We start from the raw sequence: 22710 nt of genomic DNA on the forward strand, positions 1-22710 counted from the left end.
GACAAACAACACGTCTGAGCCAGACAACACATAATTCCCGGATCAGACTACAAGACAAATTTGCTCTTTCACGAATGCACTATGTCAGACTACTGCAATGAAATTTTGTATTCCGATACCACCGCATCACGTTTTTTTACGATCACTGGGCTTTATCTTGTCAACTCAAATGGATACACTTATTACCGTGGCGACGACAACAAGAGTGCCGACTGTATTATAAGAAGAAAATGGGGAAAAGCGTGTACTGGTGGTCACCGGTGCTCGGGAGATGACGTTCGTTTCAGGCTTGCTTAAGGTATGGTCCCATACTTTTAATACGATACGGCTAGCAATCAGGCAACAAAACATTATGTAACCTAGCAAGCTAGTGCTAGCACTAACGGTTGTGCGTAAACATGCCACCGTTCTGTCGAATCATGCTCTAAAGTTTCTGTGTGGGTGAAGTAATTTAATTACAGTAAGTTAGCACCCATTATTTCTGTCATGTTGTAATGTTGGTTTGACCTGACTGATTAGAATACATGACCTGACTAGAACAGTGATTTCCAACGTTTATGGAGCCAAGGCACAAATTTTACAATTGAAAAATCTCACAGCACACCAACAAACAAAAATGTCACAAAAAGTGGATACATTAATTACTGTATGTACTTCCTGCCATCTAATAGAACACCATCCATTTGTTCTGTCTGTCACTATGCCTCACTGGCATAAATAGACGAACAAAGGTACATTATTTATCCATCCATTTTCTGAGCCTCTTCTCCTCACTAGGGTCGCAGGCGTATCCCAACTATCATCGGGCAGGAGGGGGGGTACACCCAGGCAATCGCAGGGTACATACAAACAAACAACCATTCACACTCACATTCACACCTACGGGCAATTTACAGTCTCCAATTAATACATGTTTTTGGGATGTGGGAGGAAACCGCAGTGCCAGGAGAAAACCCACGCAGGCACGGGGAGAACCTGCAAACTCCACACAGGCGGGGCCGGGGATTGAACCCCGGTCCTCAGAACTGTGAGGCTGACGCTCTAACCAGTCATCCACCGTGCCGACTACATTATTTATTGTACATATAATTTTTTTAGCAATGAAGTACACACGTATATACAGTAAATGAACATGTCATTTAAATAGCTCTATCTTGTGATCGCATCGGTGATCGGTTATCGTTTTTTGAACTCACTGATCGGTGATCGGCCCAAAAATCCTGATTGTGTAAAGCCTAATTTACAGATACAAAACCCAAATCCAATGAATTTGGTATGTTGAGTACAGCATTAATAAAAACAGAATACAATGATTTGCCAATCCTTTTCAACCTATATTGAACTAAATACACTAGAGACATATTTAAATGTTCAAATTGATGAACATTATTGTTTTTGTTTTTTTGCAAATATTCTTTCATTTTGAATTAAATGCTTGCAACCAGTTCAGGGTGTACCCCGGCTCTCGCCCCAAAAATAGCTGGGATAGGCTCCAGCATGCTCGCGACCCTAGTGGGGATCAGCGGGGACAGGGGCAACAAAAGACTGGGAAAGCAAAAAAAAACACCTGTATGGAAAATTCCACAGATGAACAGGTTAATTGGAACCAGGTGAGGGTCATGATTGCGTAAAAAAGGAACATCGCCGAAAGGCTCAGTTGTTCACAAGCAAGGATTGGGCGAGGTTCACCACTTTGTGAACAACTGTGTGAGCAAACAGTCAAACAGTTTAAGAACAATGTTTCTCAACGTACAAGTGCAAGGAATTTAGGGATTTCATCATCTACGGTCCACAATATCATCAAAAGATTCAGAGAATCAGGAGAAATGTCTGCACGTAAGCGGCAAGGCCGGAAACAACATTGGAATGCCTGTGACCTTCGCTCCCTCAAGCGGCACTGCATTAAAAACCGGCATCGTTGTGTAAAGGATATTGCCACATAGTTTAAAGAACACTTCAGAAAACCACTGTCAGTTAACACGGTTCATCACTACATCTACAAATGCAAGTTAAAACTTGACCATGCAAAGCGAAAGTCATATATCAACAACACCCAGAAACACCACCAGCTTCTCTGGGCCCGAGCTCATCATCTGAGATGAATTGATGAAAAGTGAAAAAGTGTGCTGTCTGATGAGTCCACATTTCAAATTGTTTTTTGAAATCATGGATGTCGTGTCATCTGAGCCAAAGTGGAAAAGGACCATCCAGACTATTATCAGGGCAAAGTTCAAAACCCAGCATCTGGGATGGTTATGGGGGTGTGTTAGTGCCCATGGCCATGTGTTAGTGCCCATGCCCATGTTGACTTGCACATCTGTGAAGGCACCATGAATGCTGAAAGGTACATAAAGGCTTTGGAGCAAAATATGCTGCCATCCAAGCAACGTTGTTTTCGGCTTATTTCAGCAAGACAATGCCAAACGGTATTCTGCTCATGTTATAACAGTGTGGCTCCGTAGTAAAAGAGTGAAAGTACTAAACTGGCCTGCCAGCAGTCCAGACCTGCCTTAAATTGAAAATGTGTGAGCATTGTGAAGTGCAAAATACAACAACAGAGACCCCAGACTTTTGAGCAACTAAAATTGTACATCGAGCAAGAATGGGAAAGAATTCACCTACAAAGCTTCAACAATTAGTGTCCTCTGTTCCCAAATGTTCATTGAGTGTTGTGAAAAGAAAAGGTGATGTAACACATGGTAAAAATGCCCCTGTTCCAGCTTTTTTGGAACGTGTTGAAGGCATCAAATTCTAAATGAGAGAATATTTGCAACAAAAAAAGTTTCTCAGTTTGAGCTTTAAATATCTCGTCTTTGTTTTGCATTCAATTGAATATAGATTGAAAATAATTTGCAAATCATTGTATTCTGTTTTTATTTACATTTTAAAGAACACCCCAACTTCATTGGAATTGGGGTATATATGGTAGATTTCTCTAAATCAAGCTATGCAGCGAGATCACAAACACAAACAACATTTTCATGTTGAGCTATCATTTCCTTCTATTTTTCAACAGTGATACAATTAGGCTAATAATAAATATGAAAAACACAGATAGCTTTCAGTTTCTTTGGAGCCATACTGAGGGCTACTTTTGAGCCAAAAAACAAATATACCTGCAATGTCTGACAAAGGAGCCATTTATGTTTACCCTGTGTGTCAAACAGCATAACTGAGCCTTCCACCTCCATACCAAAACTGTTCATGAACCATAATTAGTGTGTGAAACGAGGTAATTTTTCTTTGAAAACCTTTGTGAATTTGGTCCTTCGAAAACCGATTCCATGGTACTTTTGAAGTCACTGTCAGAAATTTTTTTTTACTAGAGCACAGACCCCAAAACCAGATAAACATTAGGGATGGGACAGTACCAAGTACCATTTGGTATGCTCTGTATTGGTACAATACAACCATGTCTTTGCGATGATGCTGTGTGTGCGTGTGCCTGTTGTACATCTGTTCAAATCTTGGGTGTGGATTAATTTCGGTTTCACCGAAAGTCTTGTCTACAAGAGTAGATTGAAACGTGTCCCAAGAAATATGACCAATTTCCTCCTGTTTTCGTATCGTCGTATAACGCTTGCAGGACACAGCATGCAGTCGGAGCATTTATTGATAAAGATTTGCAGCCCCTTTCTGTGGTCAAAGATCTGTGGTTTGGTCATATGAATGAAAACGCATGACCCGCATAACAGATGAAAGAGCGTGTGTCAAATGGTCATGCCTGCAGAGTGGGGTGTAGGCTTAACCAGTCTACCCACACTTAATCCAAATGTTACACACGAGGATTTATTGTTTACATTTTTGGATGTTTTAATTTGTTATACATATTTTATACTACTGCATTGTCACATGTATAAAATTAGTCAACGAATAAGTGAGAGTTAACCATTCAAAAGAGTTGTTTAAATAGATTAAATTAGCATATTCAAATCAGTACACTAAGAAATGGAACTTTTGTTGACAAGAAAAATAAAGACATAATTTTGAGAGAGAAATATTTTTTTATGCAAAAAATACATACTGAAAATGTACCGAACTGTGGCCCAAAAACCGAGGTATGGACTGTATTGTGGTTTTACCTGTACTCTGCCACTCCTAATAAACATCCAGGTAAACATCCAGATTCCTTGGTTCAAGTCCCGACAATGTTTTGTTGAAATCAGTTGAGAATATTTCGTGCAATCTTGCTGTTAACATATTCTGTACACGTTGCCGAACTAAAAACTTCCTTGGTGGGGATAGGAAATATTTATGTTTGAGTGTTCTCTTTGTCTATTCTGTAAGAACTTGTCTTTAGGACCACGAAGTCGAAGTTTTGAATCCTGCTCCAGACGGGAAAAACACTGAGACTAATTGTTGGAGAGATGATAGTGTACTTCCTGAGAACTGTTGACGTGCCGTTGCTGTTGAACAAGGCACTGAACCCTCTAAATGGGTATGTGCGCAAGACCTTCGAGTTACCCCTTAATCTGACAATCTATGGATAATTGGTTCTTTGTGTGGTGTAATGCATGCAGCGTAAACATTTAAAAATACCTTGCATAAAGGTAAGCCATGAGACCAAGACGAGTCCCTGCTTGCAGATTAATTTTTCCTTTGCAAGTTGCAAAACTCAAGATTGATGCATCCACAGAGTTTTGGATAGCTAGAGCGTTCAGCCCACAAGTAGCAAAAGAGGTCAATAATGCCATGTCCAAACCCCACTGATCCACACTCTGTCTCTGCAGGAAAGCAAGAAATCATTTGTATGGACACAAAGCAAATGTTGGGTGAAGTATGGAGTGGTAGTACTTTCATAGCACCTCAAGGGACTTCTTGACATAATCCAAGAAGATCACTTTGGATCTCAGTTCTTCAAGCTGGGTCTTGAGTTTGGACAGTATCCCTTTGTTCTCAAATCCTTTGGGAACTAAATATTTATTTTGTTTTTTTACAAACTGTACTTAAAGACAATAATACCATAATAGCGTACAGAATGGGCAACAAACCTTGATTTTCTCTCTCTTGCTGAATTAGTTTCTGGTAGAAATTTCTTGTTTTCTTAAGATTCCTTGTTTCAATGAGCAGCTGCTGCTGCAGCTCCTGTTCAACAGAAGCCACAAAGTATCAGACCACATCTTTTATTTCATTACTTTATGATTTTACTTTTTTTTTCTCTCATCACTGTGGCAACAGATCATTTGAAGTAAACTGTGAGAAATTGCAGCCAATTGACTCTCCAAAGGTTAGTTGTTGGCTGCTGTTTCAAGCTTTCTTAAGGAGAAGTAGGTCACCAAAGTGTATAAATATGAAGACAATTCATTCGTATTCGTTTGCAAATGATAATAACTTTCTCTGCCAAAGGCCAAGTTCAACTATTTTACTATTCAGATCCAGTTTGCAGAAAATAACATGCAAATTATCTTAAAGTCCCCCATCCGCTATCATCCTATTTACCCCAAAGCTTGACTGTGCTCCACTTCCAGCAAATTAAATAAAGTGGTACCCATTTCTAGTGTGGTGAATGTGAATGGATACTGGTTTGTGCAAGCATAATTCTATAACTTATAATATGTGAATATAGGATCAGAAAAAAAGATCGATTTAGAATTAAAGGTCAAATATAACTCACTGGAACAGGGTTTCAAATCTTCACCCACCTGTGTTTTCACATCCAGACATGGTGATCCTGTGTATTGGCCAAGACTCAAGGCATACTGGATCACCTCTGGGCTAAAACCGTCCTCGCCAAAGAAAGCCAAAGCCCAGGTCCATGCCGGCCTGAAGTACAGGTTGGGGGCATCTGCTCTGGATCCCGGTGGGATGAGTTGCTCTGAAACCAGAGAATCACTGTCCTCCATCTCCTTTGAGCAATTAGGACTCAGTCGTTCATCACAAATATCAGGCAACCTTTTCTTTCCCTCAGAATGGCACTCAGTGGAGGGGCTTTCATCACCAGCCAAGTGGTCTCCTTCCTCAATGAGCCCTGAGTCTGTACCGTCCATGTCTGTGATTACACCAGAGGAGTGTGCAGAGATGGGCCATTGAGGGGAAACAAAGAGAGATGACTGAATCACATGAGCAGTGAAAAAAAAGATTGGGTTATTCAAGAGCAAAACGTTGAGAAATCCACTGGGATTGGGGAGGCAGCTGTATTTCAACTGCACAATGAATCCATTGTGAAAGCAATTAAAGCTGAACCCCTTTTCTTATCATCTTTTTTCAGTTTTATTTGTGTTTCTAATCGACCCTGTTCGACACTGTCATATTAGACACAACAACACGCCACAGATGCAAATGTGCGTTTAGTGTCCTTGAAAACCTTACCTTGTATTTGTATTATCTTGTATCTGCTTGCATGCCTAAACTCAAAAGGCCTCAATTTAAAAAAAAAAGCATCAAGAACACAGCCTAATTCCTGTGACTTTCATCAGGAACAGAGAAACATGTTTTGAAAACCATCCAGACCACAAACAGCTTTTTTCAATTCTACCAATTCCCTGATTTCTCCCTTTATTTAGGTGGCTAGCCTGAAGCCTAATATTTTTTTCTCAGTCGTGTTGCATTCAACACCAACTTAATGAAAGAAAATATAAATTTTCTACTACTTTTACTGTAGAGTTAGGTTCTCCAATAATTATGAGCTTCAAATGACCAACCTTAACAGCTACCATGTTGACCCCCTCCCCACCCTAAATCACATCTTCAAAACAAGCATTTCCACTAGTAAAATGTCTAGATTCCAGTTACTTTCCACGATTCAACAAGAGTGTGAATATTTCCAGGTTTGAGACACCTATGGTGACAAAACAGTTGTTGTCGCATGCATAGATAAAAATAGGTAGATACAGCACGCCCCTTTTGAGATGCGTGCCAACGCTAAGCTAGGAGTGGCAATGTCATCAGCACGTCCCATGTGTGTGGACGCCTGGACGGCATGGAAACAAAAAGAACAAGGATACCAGCAGACTGTGCTGCATATGGTTGCACACAATATACAATCACAACAAGGAAACTGGGAATAACCTTTCACAGGTAAAAATATTTTTGGGGCTTTTTAAAAAAAAATCTGCATTGATAGCACAGGCTTTGGCGTTGACAAAAAAGTAAACCTCGTGAAAATCAGTTGAGAAATGAGTAAGTTATGACTTCATTTCAAGGTTCATGCATTGCCTTTTATAGGAACATCGACCCTCCCAACATAATGGCCGCCACGTAGGCACATTGCTACACCCCGCTGGCGTATCTTGTCTTCTCTTCATGTCTTTGGTCACTGACGTGACAGATGCTGCCATTTTCACAGCCTTTGGAGAAGGCATTTTATTAGAGCCACTGCACTCAAACTTAGGATAAAGAACCCAGCATTTCAACAACTGCTATGTAGAATTCAGCAGGAAATAGCTTGTCTGTATTGATTGAATATGAAAACAAACCACATACAGGGAGTCAATGTATACTGTAGGTCTCAGTGCTCAAATGCGCTTGCAAAACCCAGCAAACTGTGGTTTCCAGACAGGAAGAGGTCCAGTTTTAAAATGAAGCGTGACTCAATGGACAAGTAATGAACCTCCTTCTTTTCTGCAAAATTAAATATTCCCTTCGTGCCAAAGTGAAGAGATTAGCATTGTTGAAACAAATGGGGGTTCCTGTAAGATATTTGGACTAGGCTGCGAAGGAAACATCAGTTGAATCAGCAGATAAACTAGTAATCTGCCAATTGGATGTTCTGTTGCATTAAAAAAAAAAAATTTGCTGGAGTAATAACCCTCCAAAGGATGATCCCTTTGAACAAACCCCCTGCCCGACAAAGAGAGTTAATTGATCTCTTTAACAGTAGACGGGATGTGACACAACAGCAGCTAATTAAAGATTCTTTCAAAAGATGGACTGCACATGAAACCATGAAAACTGGACTGAAAGACATTCAAGAACAGACTTCACCGTCAGTTGAGTCCTCTTTTGACTCTACAGTGCATGTAAAATGAAAAGAAACATGAAAACAATTACTCGCTTTCATTCATGTTTCCATTCACACAACTAAGTCCTCCCCCCTCAGGATTTACATATCATTAACAGTGGAGAAGCGGTTCAACATACCTACTCAATATGGTTAGACACTGCTCAGCACTCAGTCAAACAAATCACGTTACCATGGGCAACATCATTCACGAATGCTGCTTCCATTACGCATACTTCATTCTTATTTAAATTATATACACATACTCATACATATACACATAGATACGGTATATGTGTGCAGAGGATATTTTTAGATAGGAAAATGTAATATGCTACTGTCATGAACCTCATCAAAACGATGATTCTAGAGTGGGTAATTCATCCATGCATCCATCCATTTCCTACACCGCTTATCCTCACTAGGGTCACGGGTATGCTGGAGCCTATCCCAGCTATCTTTGGGCGAGAGGCGGGGTACAAACTGAACTGGTCGCCAGCCAATCGCAGGGCACATATAAACAAACAACCATTTGCACTCACATTCACACCTACGGGCAATTCAGATTTTTCAATCAACCTACCACGCATGTTTTTGGGATGTGGGAGGAAACCGGAGAAAACCCACCCAGGCACGGGGAGAACATCCAAACTCCACACAGGCGGGGCCAGGATTTGAACCCCGGTCCTTGGAGCTGTGAGGCAGATGTGCTCACCAGTCGTTCACCGTGCCGCCAATAATCCAATCATCTACTGGAAAATTGATTTGAGTTGATAAAAAAAACAAGGAATTACCAAATTTATCAAGACATTTTGCAGGAGAACCTAAGACCATCTGTATGCCAATTGAAGGTAAACAAAAGATTGCGTGATGTCACAGGGCAATGGCACCAGTGTGGGTAATTCAATTACCTATTGAAAATTGATCTTCGTGAGAGACATTCTTGTCCATTGGTCATCATATTCAACTCGGTTGAAACTGTAAAGGATTATTTGGCTTTGTATAAGTAAGAATCATACAGATTTTGAATAACTTGAGCTGAGATTAAATGTCTTATCAGTCCATATTTGGCAGCACTCGTCTGGCTCGATATACTGGTAATTAATTATTTATTAAAAATGTGTTATTTTAGCATCCATGTTTCCAGAACCTGAGAACAACAGTGTTTTTGTGAATAAAAAAAAGAAAGAAATGCACGTTTTTGAAAACAGCGGTATTTACGCTCCCATGCAAACACTGAAAGTCATGAAAAAACAAAGGACGTGTGCATGCGCAAGTAAATAGCTGAACGTAATCGTGGCCAAAATGACTTCATAAAAAAGTCAAACTTTGAGATTAACAATACAGGAGCTAGAAAATATCTTTACTCATTAATGCTACTTCCATTGTTTTGGCTCTCTTCCCCTTCATTGGTCAATAGGATGGGGATGAAGAGTGTGGTTGTGGAACTGAAGGTCTCTGGGTGCTGGAGTCCGCTGTTGCTTGAATAGCTGAAGAGTGCAAAGTTAGTTGAGTCTCAGTGGCCATGACTAAAAATATTGCACACACTTAACGTCCATGCATTCATTTTCTACCGCTTATCATGGTAAAGGTCATGGGGGCAGGAGGCCTGTCACTGTTGACTTTGCATCACCACCCAGGACTGATTGCACAGGACACATAAATAATGCATGCATAAAGGAAATTCAGTCTTCAATTAACCTATAATACGTATATCTTTTTGGAATGTGGGTGGAAACCACAGGGTCACTGCAGGGCAAAACTGCATTTGCCAATTGCTGATTTTTTTTTAAAAGAAGAAAATCATCAACATTCATCCATCCATTTTCCGTACCGCTTATCCTCACCAGGGTCGCGGGGCGTGCTGGAGCCTATCCCAGCTGACTTTGGGCGAGAGGCGGGGTACACCCTGAACTGGTCGCCACCAATCGCAGGACACATGTAAACTAACAACCATTCACACTCACATTCACACCTACAGGCAATTTAGAGTCTTCAATTTACCTACTATGCATGTTTTTGGGATGTGGGAGGAAACCGGAGTACCCGGAGAAAACCCAGGCAGGCACGGGGAGAACATGCAAACTCCACACAGGCAAGGCCGGATCAGAACTGTGATGCAGATGTCCAAACCAGTTTGCCCACCGTGCTGCCTAAAATCAAAAAAGTTGGAAGAAAATGTATGTGAACCATTTGGTGTCACTTGGATTTCTCCATAAATTGGTCATAAAATGTGACCTGATCTTCATTTACATCACAAAAAACACAGTACACACATAAAGACTATCAGGCTAGTTTTGTCCCGATTCTGCCCCTTCCCAACCAAGCACATCAAACAATTTTCTGTCTCATAAGATTATCCCATAAGATTGTCCTTCCGTCTGAAGTCTGTTATGATTTTGTCCCGATTTTAGGGTCCAAAACATATTGGGACTGATAATTTCGAAATCATGAACGTGTTCAATATTTACGACCAAAACTCTTCATGTGTGTCATGGGGGAAGCAGACTTCTCCCGAGTCATGATGCCGGGAATTGTGATATGGAACGCAATGCAGCCAATCAAAGAAAAACCCTGAAAAAATAAATAAATAAATTGTCGGAGCACACCACGCACATAATCAAAACTGTGTGGGGTACATCAAAGATAAAAAAATATTTGAAGATTTGAAAAATCATTGGCGACACGGTGCAAAACTGGTTAGCACATCTGCCTCACAGTTCTGAGGACCGGGATTCAAATCCTGGCCTCGCCTGTGCGGAGTTTGCATGTTCTCCCTGTGCCTGTGTGGGTTTTCTCCGGGTACTACAGTTTCCTCCCACATCCCAAAAGCACGCATTGGGAGATGAAGATCAAATCACATTTTATGGCCAATATATGCAGAAGTTAGGGGTTGAATACTTGACTCAAACCCAGTGTACACCACTACAGTCAGAGCATGTATAACATACTGCAGTTCAAGGTCAACAGCACTGTATGATTTGAAAAGAAAACATTCCTACCACTGCTCATATGAGGAATATCTGTACTCGAACTTTGGTTTGTGTCATCTGCACTCGAATCTTCTCCATTAGTGGATCTTGAGACTGGCTGGAAAAGAACGGCACTGGCTGAAAACAAATGATCCAAATGTCTAAACTGTGAATGATGAACTGGATCTTACCGCATGAAGCCTGCTGATGAGCTGGTTCCACACATTCTCAGGATTTGTCCCTTGACGTGTTAAGTAGTCACAACAGCTCTAGAATGAATGCATATTAAATTCTTGCGTATGGTGCAGGAAATGAAAATAAAAGGACTGAAGAGAAACTTATTAAATTAACTGGAAACCACAAAAGAGCCATGCAAGGTATTTTACCGCAAGATTGCAACATATCTGAAAGAAACATCGTCTTCTTCATCAATTAGTAATTAACAACTGACTTTAATTGAAGAATATTAAATTTATTTGCTTAAAAAAAGTCTTGAGTTGTTTACTCACAAATTCACAATAATAGAGCCAGGAAGAAAATCAAATTCACAACATAAACAGAAGCCAAGAATACACTGGGAGAAGGTTTGTGTATAATTGTTTTTTCCCCCCACAAGGTGGAAACCACTGGTAACATTCCCATTTCTTAGGACAGATGAAAGATTGTTGCGAGAAGGATTGGAAATGGAAACGATTTAATAACATGAAAAAGACATGGCATGCACTCCCCAAGAAAAGAATTGGACAGTGAGGCAAATTACCTTTGCTGTAGATTTCAATCATTTGGGTTTAACATCAAAAGATGACTACAAGACAGATAGACAGCTTTGAAGATGCAAACACATTTCTTTTGGGCGTGACCATAGGTATTGCAACATGTGACAGAAAAGGTGTGTTTCATTGCCCGGGTATGTCTTGTTAACATTGCTCATTCAGACAATAAATAGCGCCGAACGTCTGTGCTCAATTTCAGATTTGTGTCTTTACAGTGAAGTCTACAGCAATTTTTAGAGGTGTATCCAAAAAGAAAGCCAGAGAGCTGTCTATGGATGGGGGGAAAAATAAGTACGTAAATATGAAGCTGAGAGAGTCATTGTACAAAAATGGCCACAGCCAATACAACCATTTGGAATATCTAGAAAACAAAATAAATAATTCGTGGGCAAAGTAACAAACATCAAAGGGGAAACAAGAGAACCATTTTGAGAGTTCTAAAGAAAGACCCGCAAACAACTTTTAGGGAGAGCAACAACCTCCAGAGGGTAGGCTGAAGGCCTTTTGACACTGCACTTGGCAAGGCAACTCACGCCTCGACTTTTACATTCATTGTGTGAGTGCTGAGGGGGCGTCAGCGCGTTTTGACGGGACGCCGAGCGTCGCGTCAATGCAGAGGGTGTCTGGCGCCACGTCATTGGATAGAAAAACGTTCCATCCTGGAGCGTTGACCCGGTGTCCTCAAAAAGCTTGTCCAATGGGAGAGACGCTGTGAGTCATTTCTGAGTGATATTTTGGCTGACTTGTACTGTAAATGGCAAGGGGAAAACCCATATCCTTTTTTTTCTGCACCTCGTCTCCTCCTTAAAATGAGCAACGCCGGGTCTTTCTTTTGTGGAAAAGACAGCGACAACTTGCAGATGTGCGATCTACTTCTTCAGCGGGAAAAACCTGTTTACTTCCTGCTTGGCTGCTATGTCAGCACTTTCATATATGGGATGGCTGCACCCCCGTTGCCGTCGACATTGCACTTTGACGTGGAGGCTTTTCACACTGAGCAAGAAGTGTAGTGTGTAAAGGCCTTAAAGGTATTACAAACAGTAGCTCATGAGCAAAAGCACAGATGTGACACTAGAAGATGTAAACCACTCATTAGCAGAAGACTAGCAAGGCCAGGCTGGAATTTACCTGAGCAAAGTGAAGAACCTTTAGGTTTCTGCGAAAAAGGTTTCCTGGACTGCCCGAGTCAAAGATTAACTTAACCAAAGTGATGAACAGGCTAAATAAAGTGTGAAGAAAGAAAGAATGTGCTCATGATCCTCAACATACAATATCTGTAAAACAAATGTAGACAATGTAAATACCTGGAAATAAGAACCTGAAATGTTGATCTCTTGTCTCATATTCATCTTCATCAAGTAAGGTGTGGATGTGCTTGTCAAAAAATAGCTGTGAATCTTAAATGGTAAAGGCGCTTTATGTGCGAGATCGCTTATAACAACTTACTTCAATCCCATCTTGATAGTTTTATATTAACTCTATTGTGGTGGTAAAAGCAAAATGATAAAAATGTTGTTACTGTCCAAATACGTCTGGACATAAATGTTAACGTCTAAATGCAGTGCTTTTCTTCCATGAGGGATGGCAAACATTGCTGATAAAAAACAAACAATTTCTAATAACAATTTAGGCTGTTATAACCTGTTTAGCCATGGCAATTGAAGGTCTCTCAATGGGTGTGTTCTTTGCCATCTCAAGCAGAAGTCGCTTCAGTTTGTGAGGCATTACAAGCTTCTGACTAGGCAACAAAGTGAACTTTGCCGTTGTCCACAGGATAGCAGCAATCCCATAAATACAAGCCTGGACACCAACAGAACATTTCCATTGGCCAATGAAAGACTTTTAAAATTTTTATTTCAATAAACAACATCAGTTGAGTGTAACATACCTTCTCAGTTACAATTCCATGTTCTTGATATTCAGGGGCAAGACAAAATATATCCTGAGATCCTGCAGAGAACACAGTTACTAAGATCACAAGAATCCTGGGACAGACTGCACCTCATATCAAGGTAAAAAGGTCAATACATACTTCTGAGTGTTTGAGAATACTGATTTACAGTTGCCACTATCTTTTTAAGCAAAAAGTCATTTTGTCATAGTGTGACTGAGAGTACAACTCTCAGATATATCAGTAGCCTGCTAAACAAAGCACAGACAAGGCTTGTTTGTTTGCAGGGGCTGACTTCCAGCGCCTTGCAGTCTTACAACCTAAATTCTAATAACTTTAAATTTAATGAATGTATTCTCAGCAGTATTGTATTCTTTATTGTAAAGTATTGTAATGTATTTGTTTCCTGACACAAAAACAAGAAAACAAATTTAAATATGTGAATTTGTGAAAAGAGAACTACAAATAGGCAGGGGTTAACGATATAATCAAAACAAGTCTCTATTGTCACGGACAAATGTGGAAAGATTACATCAAGTAGCATCAGCTGAAGTTAAGCCAAATCAGAAAATGATGGTGGAAAACAATAAGTGTCACAATCTAATAAAGTGTTCCTCAACCTCAATTGAGCCAATTGGTATTACCTAGTACCGTATAAAGCCTGACAATATATAGTAAGTTACTGTTGCTGTGATAGTTATGGCATCCGTTTGTTGTGCAATGGCAAAGGGTATTTTTTTGGCCCTTTGTGCTCTTTAAAATGCTACCTGAACCGAGAGGCATGGGGTAGCTGCCATAAAACTCGCCATAGACCAAAGATAAATATATACTGACTCCTCACTGGAGAGGTGCCAGTCTCTCTGTCTCTTTCAATTATTCTATAGCAATGAGTAAAATAAAAAGTGATCTTACCAAAGTTTTTAGGAGTCAAGAAAATCATCTCTCCTTGGCAGCTAATGTACACAGTATCCAGGGATAAGCAAGCTAATGAAAAGGGGAAAAGGTGGTTGCATACAACCATTTTGCCATATTTGATAATATTCCACATACTTCCAACATCAATTTCAATGAGAAACATACAGTGAACCCTTGATATAACAGATATAGGATAAAACAGACCGTCGGGACTGAACAATGTGTCCAAAAATAGTTTCCATTTGTTACTTAAAATGCCATTGGCAAAGTCTGTTAGTTTCAGAATTGGCCACTGTTGTTTACTGGCGCTGTGGTGCAATGCAGGCAGAAAATGGGACTGACGTATTTCCGGGTCACAGATATATAATATGACTACATCTAATATCAAAAGACGTGCCTCCCATGCCTACGTGGCGGCTATGTTGAATGTGACAGCCATGGGATGATGGTTAATTTTATTGTCTGTTGTACATAAAGCGCTGTGCACAGAGAGAGCGGCATGGCTCTAGTGTTAGTCTTTTGAGTCTGGAACATGCTATTTTTGGTACAGTAACAGTTTGTTTTGTTAAGCCGTTCATCTTTGGCAATGGATTTGGAACTAGGAAGCACACTAATTCCTCACGGCTCATTAAAGCGACTCGCTGATGATGAGTTCTGTATGTCAACAATGTCACCACGGCCAAGATAAAATGTGGAAGTTTCAAACATGTTCAAGCTTTATATATATATATATATATATATATATATATATATATATATATGTAGTGTACTGACTAAAATGTGTTGAACTGTATTTGTTTGAATTGCTGTTGTGAAAACTAATTAAAAGTTTGTTTGGTTCTTTGTGTGGATGGATACTGGGGTGTCCTGCGTTCCGAGGGGTCTGTGAACATTTCAGGTTTTTTTTTTTTTTATTGATTGATTGAATGGGTGGGGCATCCAATGGGATTCGGGGAGGGAGGTGGGTCGTGTGGGGAGGGCGGGAGATGCGGCGGGGGAGAGGAGGTTTTTTTGGGGGGGGTTCTTGACCTGGTTTTTCCACGCGAACGGATTTACTGTTTCAACGGAACGGATTTACTGTTTCAACGCGAACGGATTGACTCTTTCAACGCCACGGGTCCTGCCTGCTCAACGCCACGGGTCCTGCCTGCTCAACGCCACGGGTCCTGCCTGCTCAACGCCACCGGGCTGCCGCTTCGACAGGTTCTGCCAGTCGCTGTGCCTACTGAAGCGTTTTGAGGGCGCGTTCCTACGCCAATCGGTTTCGGTTTCTTTTCCCCAGTGAACTGAGGGTTCAACGGTTTTGTGAGTACTGCCAGTGAGGGCTACACACTATATATATATATATATATATTTAACAATAACTTTGTTCTGCACTGTGTGTTTTAGGCCATGAAAAAAAACCTACAAAAAATTATTTTGCACATACAGTATGGCCTCAAAAAATAAATAAATAAATAAAAATAAAACTGTGCTTCAATGTAACGGACAATCGGTTATATCAGACAACCCCCCCCCAGCCCCTATTAGTCCATTCGATCAAGGTTCCACTGTACAGAAAATATTTTCACTATTCTTGCAAGAGCAAAACTTGCGATACATGCATAAATTAGGGAGATTACCTGGAAAGTCAATATAGTTCTGCAGGGACGACAGGCAGGTGTAACAGAGAGCCCACAGCTCATTCACTGTCAGCCCCAGTGCACAATGAGCAAGTAACTCTCTTAGTGAGATCCACTGAAGGAAACAAACAATTGAAAGAATTGCAGACTGCATTTGTATCTGTATCTTCAGTCTATATAGTATACTTTGTAAACTGGCATGAGGCTCAAAGTAGCACAGACTACAAAACATATGAAACCCCACAGTTTACAATTATAACATTTTTGATGACATTCACATGGGCCAAATTCAATTTTCATCAACTACACCCCTGTGTTATTAAAGGCATTGAGACGTTGAATATAACAATGGAATTAGAGGGGCAAACATTAATATCTTCAGTATTAGTATTTACACTTTACAGCGATTTTATCGGCCTTATCGCTATAGGCCGATAATTAGCAATTTATGCTGATCGGCTGATCGGCTTTAATGTCATAATTCGCCGATCCGCTCCGCAAAAGACATTTACTCCGCATCGCCATCGTGCACAGTACATTTTAATCCAAAAGATAGTTTATTTTTAGCCTTGTCGCGTGTCTTCTGGCGTAGTCCTGTAAAAATCTGACGGCCAATAAAGTTATTAAAAAAAAATGTTGGCGGTGTGGAACAGACAACACGTCTGAGACAGACAACACGTAATGCCGGATCAGACTACAAGACAAATTTGTCAGACTACTGCAATAAAATCTTGTATTCCGATACCACCACATCCCGTTTTTTACGATAACTGGGCTTCATCGTGTCAACGCAAACGCGACCGAATACACTCATTACCTTGGCGACGACAACAATAATGGATTGCGCCGTGTGTGTGTAAGAACAAAATGGGGAAAAACGTGTTGGTGGTCACCGGTGATCAGGAGAGGACGTTCGTTTAAGGCTTGCTTCAGGTATGTTCACGTACTTTTAATACGATATGGCTCGCAAGCAGGCAACAAAAACGTTATGTAGCCTAGCAGGCTAGTGGTACCACGAACGGTTGGACGTAAACATTCGGCCGTTCTGTTGAATCATGCTCTAAAGTTTTGGTGTGGGTGAAGTAAATTAATTAAAAATAAAGTAATTTAACTACAGTAAGTTAGCACCCATTATTTCTGTCATGTTGTAATGTTGGTTTGACCTGACTGATTAGAATACATGATCTGACTGGAGCAGTGATTTCCAACCTTTATGGATCCAAGGAACATATTTTACAATTGGAAAATCTCACGGCACACCAACAAACAAAAATGTCACAAAAGTGGATACATTAATTACTGTATTTACTTCCTGCCATCGAATAGAAGACCATTCATTTGTTCTGTCTGTCACTATGCCTCACTGGCATAAATAGATGAACAAAGATAGATAATTTATGGAAAATAGAATTTTTTGAGCAATTAAGTACACAAGTACATACAGTAAATTAACCTGTTCATTTAAATAGACACATTCCTCCATCATGTGATCGGATCGGTTATCGTTTTTTTAAACTCGCTGATCGGCCCCAAAAATCCTGATCGTGCAAAGTTTATCAGTATTAGGTAGTGGTAGAATGGTACTAGACACTGTTGTCTGTTTATTAGTTGACAGCAAATTGTTAGTTTTGTGAGACAATCGGAATGGAAGTAAGAATACAGAACGCACCATTAAAATGAAGTCTTGGATATTCAATAGGGTTTTTGATTTCTTTTCTTTGTTGACTTCATTGTCAGTTAAATTGTGTTGTACAGCTATGATGTGATGCTATTTAAGTAGCTAATGCAGCTATCGTCAGCCTGTCCAATTGTATCATTGCAATTTGCACTGAACTGCAACTCTGGGGAAAAGTCACCCATGTTAGTTATATTACGTTACCAGCGTATAACATGCACATCATAGACATGAATCCAGGAGAAATGTGAGATACAAACATACGACATCCATGAGTAATTTACTTACCTCATCCTGAGATTCTTCATTGAGGAAAAGCAAGCTTTTGGTCGTGTACTTCTTTGGGAAGTAGAGCTTGTGGGTCTTTGATATTTGGGCCCCAAAGGTTTCATATTCCATGTCTATCGGGTTGCAGGAGGAAGATGTGCAGGACGAGACTACATTTTGACTCTCTTCCTTAATCGTCTTTTCATGACAGTCTTGAAAATTGGTTTCTTCGTAGCATGAAGACTTGACAGCATCTTCCTTTTTTCTTCTTGATATTGAATGGTCAGCAACTGAGCTCACACAATCATCTGCACTACTACGTGGACACGACTCACAGGATCTTCCTCGGGTGAGTCTTTTGGATCTGTTGCGCCACACAGATTTGGAACACAAATGTTCATCTGATCCAATCTCAGTAAGGTCTGATACAGGTATGCTGATATTTCCATGAGGTGTGGTAGGATAAGGTGGGTTATTAGAGTCGGGGACAGAGCACGAGCGATTCAGCGCCCCCTTCCCCCTGTTGAATCTCTGCTGGGTTTTCATCCTCACTGGGGAGCTGTTGTGAGAACGGCAGTCCAGCTCATCTGCTAAGCCCATGCAGCATCTGTCTGCATTATCACCATCATCAGCCCAGAGGGAGGAGTCCCAGCCCACACACACCTGTAATAGTTCAGCTGCTTGGATACATCTCAAAAAATTTTAATTGGCGAAAGTCAAACATCACACAAAAATTTGGATTATAGATGCTTCTGAACAGGACACTGCAGCTAAAAATCAATGAAAAAAAGATCATATTTTGTGACTTAAAATTTGAAATTGTTTCACCCCATAATCCAAAATTAGTATTAGGTTCCTTGGATTTTACTTTACCAATATTAGTGCATGGTGCAACCAACTGAATGATTACAATTATAGTTCACTTACATGCATGCACTTCATTTGGTAAACCTGCAGCACAATCTAATGAGAACCAACACAAGAACTGTATCAAAAAAATGTAGACCTTTACAAAGTATGACAAACACGTCTCAGAATGATATTGTGCAGTTCTACACCACTGCAACTTTTCTTGGAAATTTACATTTTCAATCTTATTCAGGTAACTTACCAGGTTACCAAGTTACCAAAATCTACCAAGGATGCCATGTTGTCATTAAAGTTTGTTTGTTAGTGACCAGGATAATGCAAATACGACTTAATCAATTGCCACAAAATATCGGGGATGTTGGGGCACAGAATAAATATGGCAGGTATGCAATTTGATACTGATCCAATTTAATATGGTTTGCTTTGGTGGAGGTCTGCACTCTACTGAATTGCATTCAATATTACTAAAACCCACTTAACATACCATATAAGGTTCCCAACAAAAGGTCAAAATAATTAAGGCCACTATTGTCTCTATAAGGGCAGACAGATTTGATACAACTCTTAGTATTTTTATTAGATTATTAACATGATCAACCACATTTTTAAATAAACTGTATTTTCACTTTGGGAAATGTTTAATAAAACTAACCAATATGTTTTAGGGTTTTACAAAATAATAATTGGTTTGAATGATGTATACAGTACTTCCATGGTAGCTACAGCCTTGCATTGTTGATATCAACAATTATAATAACCAACCTGATGTCTGGATAGACCATTTGCCTTCATAGAAGTGTTCACAGAGAGGTCTTTATTAATATCATACAAATTCGGTCTTTTGGATTTTGGACATTGCCATACTGCCTCATAGCTCTCTTGTCCATCTGCAGCGAAAATGGAGAGGAATGGTCAAATCAGAAATAACTCCAGAGATTAAAAAAAAAAAAAAATGATGCAGTGATCAGAGACGATGGAATGACCTTGGAAATTTGATATTGATTCAATGGAAAGCACACGCCGTCCAACAGAAGACAATTTACGGCATATAGCTGCAGAAGAGGTGTGGGGCAGCCGTGCTTGAGCCTGATAGAGGATGTCCTGTGGGGTGTGATGAAAGAATCAACATTTTAAAAAAGCATTTAAAGCCTAAAGAACATGTGCAAATATGTGTCTTAAGCATAATTACCCATCAACACATCTAAAAGGAGAAGGCTGTAATTTACATTGACTCTAAAATTTTATAACTGCATTCAAAGTCATTTCCCTCTGATTGACTAGCGACCAGTCGAGGGTGTAGTCTTCCTTTTGCCCAGAGTCAGCTGGGATAGGCTCCAGTTCCCCATGACACTGAACAGGATAAGTGACATCGTGGATGGATGGATGGCATTTCATCAAGTTATATTTCTTCACCGCTTATACATCCATCCAACCCTTTCCTGTACTGCTTATCCTCACTCGTGTCGCGGGCGTGCTGGAGCCTACCCCAGCTATCTTCGGGCGAGTGGCGGGGCACACCCTGAACTGGCTGCCAGTTGCCGCTTATACAATTTCAATTAAATTTTTGAATCAATCAAAGGCAATCAAAACAGCAAGTAAATAATCTTTAGAAGTAGTTACTTTGCAGGATTCTGTAATGTTTGGTGTGCTCTACATAAGGACATTACTAGTTAATAAGACTCAATTCCTCTGAAAATATCATATCTATTCCTTGAAAACCACAAAAGGTCACACTTTATAAGTGGTCAGTATGGTTTTTATTTTTCTGCTTTTGAACTGTGGCTCCACTTTAAGCATATTTTCAGTTTCTTTGTTGGTCTCTCTCAGTCGTTTTTATTTTTTCTTCAGATTAGCCCCAGAGTAAAACATTTGTGTCATCGAAAAAAGTAGTACACTCAGATATTTGCAAAATATCATCGATTCGCAGAAAAAACTCTTTGATCTCTGAGCACTGAACCATGAGGCAGACCAAAAGCAAGGTCCAAACAAATTGAGCTATGACCACTCAGACTCAGCTTCACAAAATGCTGCCATCCGTCCAAATAACTTCCATCCAGTCTAGTACACTTAATGATACACAGCTTCTCCAGTGTATTGAATATTATGTCATACTATGTCATCATGTCAAAAGCTTTTTGAGGTCAGTGAAAACTCTCGTTGCATTTTGTATATTGTCTACATACTGAATTGCATCTGTTTTTCTTTTGATTGAAATATTGCCTGTGATTTTGATCTGTTTGTCTTAAAGCCAGGCAGACCCTCTGAAAGTAATTCGTTACAAAAATAACACGTGGCAATTTATTTTTAGGGACAGCAGTGGCTCTTTCCGTGGTGTCCTCTTACTAACCCCATTCTTGTTTAATGTTACGTACATTTTTACTTTTGTAAACTCATGTTTACGTGGTGTGTCAAATAAAAATGTGAAAACATGTCACTATTGGTCTGGTAACGGTTTATGGAGACTGTGTTTGTCTATTATTGTGACATCAGATCAAAGATGGGGGGACTCGAGTCAAATGACTTGACTGGCTACTCGAGTCGACTCGAGTCAAATGACTTGACTGGCTACTCGAGTCGACTCGAGTCAAATGACTTGACTGGCAACTTGAGTCGACTCGAGTCAAGTTTTCGGTCTACTGTACCGTATCACTTTGCATTACGATCACGGCGATTAAAAAAAATAAATAAAAATGTCCTTCACAAAAGTGCGTTTCACCATTAGTAAGTACAGTACAAATTGTGAGTATCTGAATATAATTTTCCTACATCTGTTGTGTCTGCTCTGTGATAAAGCTGTCTGTACTATGTTTTTAAAATTGAGACCACAGCATATGAAACATTTCAAATGAGTTGTGCAGGTCATGTGTCACATTACAGGTGAAAAAATTTATTTATTTTTCTATTTTATTTTTTTTTTTTTTATTTCATATATATATATATATTTTACATCACAAGAACCTGGCATTTTAACAGGCAGGGGTGTGTAGACTTTTTCTATCCACTGTAAATACTGTACATTGATGTGCCAGTATTGGCTTTTGTTTAATGGTGTTCTCTTAAGAACCGTTAAGAGTTAACAAGGCTGTCACCACAGCGTACACAGCAAAGTTTGTTCATAAGTGAGTTAAATTGAGTTTGAAATGCAACTTCAAAACAATTCAGTGCAATAAATTAAATCAATCATCATCTGAGTTGTTGTTCATTTAACTTTTATAAGGTGTGAATACTTTTTTTAGTATTATGATTTGTGAAAAAACATTTTATTACCACTCCAATGTATGGAACAATGCGACTGGAGCACTTGCTTGCAATTTCGTGGTGACTCAACTTGACTTGCTTGATTATTTCCCACAGTGACTTGGGACTTGCATGCGACTTGAAGGTTATGACTTGGCTTGTCACTTGCACATATGTGACTTACTCCCACCTCGGCTTCAGATCACTTCTGCGACCAATTTATGTAGTAGTCCAGGTAACTACAAAAGTTTCATATCATTGTATATACTTATATGTGTCATATTTCCTCAACTAGTGAGCACTGCTCTGATAGAAGCTTGTATGCAAACTAATCATTTGGTAAGTAATGTCAATGCAATATTCTGACTTTATTCTGATAGTATCCTTTTTACCCTTTTTCAGTGTGCCTCAGACTTTAATCTATTTCAAATATATTAATCATATCGCTATAGATTAAATTTATATTTAATTAAGTATCATATTGACATATACAAAGCAGTTTTATATAAGAAATCATTCCACTGGTTAAGAACCGCTATCTGTTATTAC

At 39.7% G+C, this 22710-nt stretch overlaps 1 protein-coding gene across 1 annotated transcript in view; it reads right to left on the reverse strand.

Moving 5' to 3' along the window:
• LOC133485906 (kinase non-catalytic C-lobe domain-containing protein 1) overlaps window positions 1-22710 on the reverse strand; it is a 49211-nt gene that overhangs the window by 14793 nt on the left and 11708 nt on the right. The window contains 18 exon segments of the mRNA XM_061790295.1: window positions 4540-4724; window positions 4806-4912; window positions 4992-5085; window positions 5643-5989; window positions 8523-8655; window positions 9195-9223; window positions 9320-9429; window positions 10047-10092; window positions 10942-11029; window positions 11103-11180; window positions 13326-13484; window positions 13573-13634; window positions 14488-14559; window positions 16113-16227; window positions 18076-18717; window positions 18982-19017; window positions 19687-19811; window positions 19908-20025. Coding sequence (XP_061646279.1) covers window positions 4540-4724; window positions 4806-4912; window positions 4992-5085; window positions 5643-5989; window positions 8523-8655; window positions 9195-9223; window positions 9320-9429; window positions 10047-10092; window positions 10942-11029; window positions 11103-11180; window positions 13326-13484; window positions 13573-13634; window positions 14488-14559; window positions 16113-16227; window positions 18076-18717; window positions 18982-19017; window positions 19687-19811; window positions 19908-20025 — 2546 coding nt within the window.

The sequence above is a fragment of the Phyllopteryx taeniolatus genome, chromosome 11 (assembly GCF_024500385.1).
Source record: "Phyllopteryx taeniolatus isolate TA_2022b chromosome 11, UOR_Ptae_1.2, whole genome shotgun sequence".
Taxonomy (NCBI): Eukaryota; Metazoa; Chordata; class Actinopteri; order Syngnathiformes; family Syngnathidae; genus Phyllopteryx; species Phyllopteryx taeniolatus.